General features: G+C 47.4%; 1 protein-coding gene across 1 annotated transcript; it reads right to left on the reverse strand.

The window, feature by feature from the left end:
- Positions 1–1,102: 1,102 nt before the first annotated feature.
- Positions 1,103–3,827, reverse strand: LOC135818972 (nucleolar protein 58-like). The gene is made up of 2 exons (XM_065332136.1): positions 2,986–3,827; positions 1,103–1,926 (listed from the first exon to the last, which is right to left on the reverse strand). The coding sequence occupies exons 1-2, from the start codon at positions 3,760–3,762 to the stop codon at positions 1,717–1,719; spliced, it is 987 nt and encodes a 328-aa protein (XP_065188208.1). The 5' UTR covers positions 3,763–3,827; the 3' UTR covers positions 1,103–1,716.
- Between the last annotated feature and the right edge of the window lie 317 nt (positions 3,828–4,144).

A 4,144-nucleotide genomic window follows, 5' to 3' on the forward strand; every position in this document is an offset into this window, starting at 1 on the left:
TCCAAGTTTTTTGGTCTGAAGCCTCCTACGCTTGATCAGTATCTTCAGTGACTTCAGTCTGGAGGTACAGTGGTTCCATGTTCTGTTGTCTTGTTTGTGTTATTTTAGCACCGGCTTGTTTCCATGTGTTCAAAGAATCTATATGCCCAATCAGACCAGCAGGTCTGGGTTTCGTCACTGGCCTCATGCTCCTGGCCGCGGGGATTAGTACTCTTCTTTACATTACTGTCTGTCTGTCGGCAGATACGTGTGTGAGGCTTAGTTATGGATATGATTTCCCTTGTCGGATTTTGATTTGTAGGTGAATTCTAGCTCGTGATTTTTCTTGTCATTTTGTCCCCTCTTCAGTACACCCAACTCGCAACACACGAACAGTCCGTGGCTACACCACGTACAATAAATTGTCCACATTTTCACCCAGGAGGGCATCATCAGTGATTTGCCCTCCTGGGTGAAAATGTGGACAATTTATTGTACGTGGTGTAGCCACGGACTGTTCGTGTGTTGCGAGTTGGGTGTACTGAAAATATGACTAGGCTACAATGGAGTTTTTAAGTTATTAAACAAAAATGTGTCCCCTGTTCAACCATTCAACCAAACAAAACTGTGTGACGCTATGGAGTGTATGCGTGGCCCGCCATTATACAGACTATGTTTTCACGCTGTCGACATCCAGTTTCCTTGCACCGTTTACTGTTTATCTGGTATATCAAGATAATATTTCTTGCCTCCCGCAATTATTAACTTGTCGCGGTCTTGTCAAATGAACTCTCATTTAAGTCTCAAACCCGTCCTCACATACATGCCTAAGGTTCATGAACTCGAAGAAACTTTTTGGCATTCAATATTATAATCGCTGTTTCTACTCCGTGCTTGCTATCTTTGTAGTACGGCCGTTCTTCTTGCAGATGGAGAATCTATATCTAAAATGAAAGGGTACCGTTGGTTGCGATTGCATTGTGTCCACTAGCGCCCCCTACACATACGCACACATTTAAACTTTCTTCCTTGTACATAGCAAGTCTTTCATACAATCTAATGGGTGTTGCGGGTGTTGCCCGGATTCAAGCAGGCATCACTCAATGTCCACAACCAAAGTGATTCATGGATTGGTGGCATATATTCACGAAAGGGTACTCGTAATACGGAACGAGAGAAAACCTGTTGAAAAAAGAATAAGCAGGTTGATGGTTGACTTTCGAACAAACAGTATACTTGAACAAGAAGACTGTACCACAAAGAGCAACTGAAATTCAGGATGTCTCCCAGGACACGAATACAGAACAGCTGTACTTTCTTTCTCGTATTCAGTGAGACCAAAGTAACGCGGAGAGAAGATACCACCAGCAGAGGTTGTAGGTAAATCGGGTCCACAAGAATGTTTAGAACTTACTAGAACAAACGCAGAATGTAAGCACGTGCCACACATGAACGTGCGCGAAAGATCATGAATAAGACGGATCACATGATTGCCTAAAGCCACAGCGGAGAGTATCAACTCTAGAACAGCATGCGTGAAACTGAAACCCTAGAGTAAGTGGTATTGCCATAGCAGGCTAACAGAAAGGAGCAACAATGGTTCATATATATGTCTGTAGCATACAGCACTCATTTAGGTGTTTCTATCAACTACGGGGCCACAATAAGGAAGAACAGAATTCGATGAGTGGAAGTCGGGTGCGTAAAGAAAACCGTGGCCTGCATCCCTCAATGCAGTTACATGTAGTTGGCTTGTTTCGCCACCAACTTCGATAACAATTCCATCATGGCACCATCACGCTTCTCCCGTGCTTCCCGGTCCGCCTTCGCCTCTGCTCTGTCAGCGTCTTCTCGCTTCTGCCGAGCCGCCCTTTCAGCTCGGGCTTCTTCTCTCTCACCTCGCTCCTTCTCCTTCTGTGCTTCCAATCTCTGTTCCTCTAACGCCATCTGAAACAGGCACAAAAAAGCAAGGAAGCAGGAAAATAGTATAATTATCATCACACTCAACTAACTCTCTTGGATTTGCGTCACACTACCAATAGAATTTTTGACGACAGGTTGGAAAACAGTATGCAGTATCCAGCATGTAATGAGCTGGATCTCCAAAAGTGTGGCTTTGAGCGTTATAGGCACAACACATTACTCCTGAGAGATACACTCAAAGATGGTCCTGAATGCAGTGTCTGCTCCAGCGCCGGGTGAGCCGGGTAATCCACCCGGTTGGGCGGCGCTTGAACCCGGTTGAAAATATAGTACCGGGTCACCTGTGACCCGGTTGGTACTTTACACTTTCGAACTTTGAAAGGACTGACTACATGGCTTGTATGTGTCAGACTCCAGTACTTCTTCTTTCGTAATTTTCTAATTCCTGTCCTCTCTTTTCTAAATGCGGCTTATCCATTCGCCTTTATAACATTGGGCCTAGTTCCCGTTTTCCGAATTAAAATAAACCAACCAACCAGTTAAAGCATGTGACTCGGCTGGTGAGACAGCGCCAGGTACATGTGTACCCGGCTCCGACCCGGTTGAAATGGTTGCGCCAGGTACACGTGTACCCGGCTGTCCTACAATCCTAGAGCAGACACTGGAATGGTGGTTCGACTTTACTCCCGAACCGTGGAACTAAATACAAAAATTAGAAGCTTTGCTGGGCTTTGCCGCTTTGCTGGGGATATTAACTTTACTCATGATGTGAAGTACTGGTGATCCCCCCCCCCCCCCCCCCATTCCATGCCGCTCCCCAACTGGTTTCTCCACACTGTATGGGAATTAGATCATGGCTCTGAAGTGCAGTACTAACTAGGAATGTACACCTGCCAAAAAGAGGGCTTGTCTCGCTGGATTGTTCACATTTTCATCTACAGGCATACCTGCACTGGCGCGTATTGTGTACAGCAGTGTATGTGTAGTTTCAACATCGCATTTTGACGTACGCGTAGAAGTTCGACAGGGAAGGATCAACAGTAGTTAACGGTAAAACAACACCTAACGCAAAGGTTATCTCACCTTCCTCCTCTCGATCTCCTTCGACTCGTCACTAAACTCTTCTTGAAGACGTTTCTCGTCCACCGCCACACGTCTCTCTTCCAACTCTCGGCGGCGCTGCGTCTCCTCGAGCTCCACCTTCGATTTTTCCTCCAGGTAACCCACCACCACCTCACAGGCACTGGCTTTTGGAGCATCCTGCTTTTTGCTTTTCGGGTTCATGCCGGTGGCATCGTCGCTTTTCTCGCTCTTACGCTTCACCGGCCCAAGCGTGGAAGTTGCCTCATCTCTGAGGAGCAGGGCCGCCTGACGGTCTGCGGCTGGGGCTACTTGTTTGGCAGCAGACTTTTCGCTAGCCTCGTATTTCAAGTCAGCCAGCTCAGTCATCAGTGCTACTTTCTCTGTGAATTCCTCGTCAGACCCTGATTGCTTCTTCTTCCATAGGTCGCCTTTCTGGTGCGCCTCTAGCATCAGCAGCGTTCGATCTCGGGATCCTTTCTTGGTGATCCCAGCAAATCTTGGGTCGCCCAAGGAGTCGAGGGCCAAAGCTGCTTCCTCGTAACCTGGGGATCCACGAAGAAACGGATTGGTGCCACCTCTCAGCTGCCGGAGAAGGATCAGATCCATTGACAAGTCGAACTTGATACATTTCGGCTTGTCTTTCCCGCCGCTCGATGGTGGTGAAGGCACTCGAGGCGGCGAAAGGGGGTGTATGTATCCAGGCAATATTGGAGGGAAGAAAGCAAAGGTACTAGTAGGTGACGATGCCGATCTCGACGAAGATGCCTGCGAATCCATGACTAGATAAGAAATATTTTCAAATATCACACGCTAGCGCTCCTCTTCAACTACACGAAACTTCTTCCGAAAAGTACTTTCGACAAAGTGGGCTTTTTCCGAAGATGCGCGCCGAATCTTCGAGCGCATTTTCTGACCTCGCTCCCCGGCGCCGAAAAGTTTGCCGAATTTCGGAATGCAAAACCTCTCTCATGTCGGCCGGAAAATCGGCCTAGTGTGAACCAGGCATAAGGCATTAAGGGTGTCATCGATTAGCGAATCTGGATTGAGTGCGAGCAGGCGGTGTGGTCCGAGCAACGCTGGCCCAATCGAACAAAACAAGGGTGTAGTACGCAAAATGTACGCATATCGTACAAAGATTCTGTGAAAGCTGTCCAAAAAC

The sequence above is a fragment of the Sycon ciliatum genome, chromosome 6 (assembly GCF_964019385.1).
Source record: "Sycon ciliatum chromosome 6, ocSycCili1.1, whole genome shotgun sequence".
Lineage (NCBI taxonomy): Eukaryota > Metazoa > Porifera > Calcarea > Leucosolenida > Sycettidae > Sycon > Sycon ciliatum.

Coding starts and splice junctions, on each gene's coding strand:
- LOC135818972 (XM_065332136.1), bottom strand. CDS start 3,762: ATGGATTCGCAGGCATCTTCGTCGAGATCGGCATCGTCACCTACTAGT. Junction 1,927..2,985: donor AGGAGATCGAGAGGAGGAAG/GTGAGATAACCT, acceptor TGCCTGTTTCAG/ATGGCGTTAGAGGAACAGAG.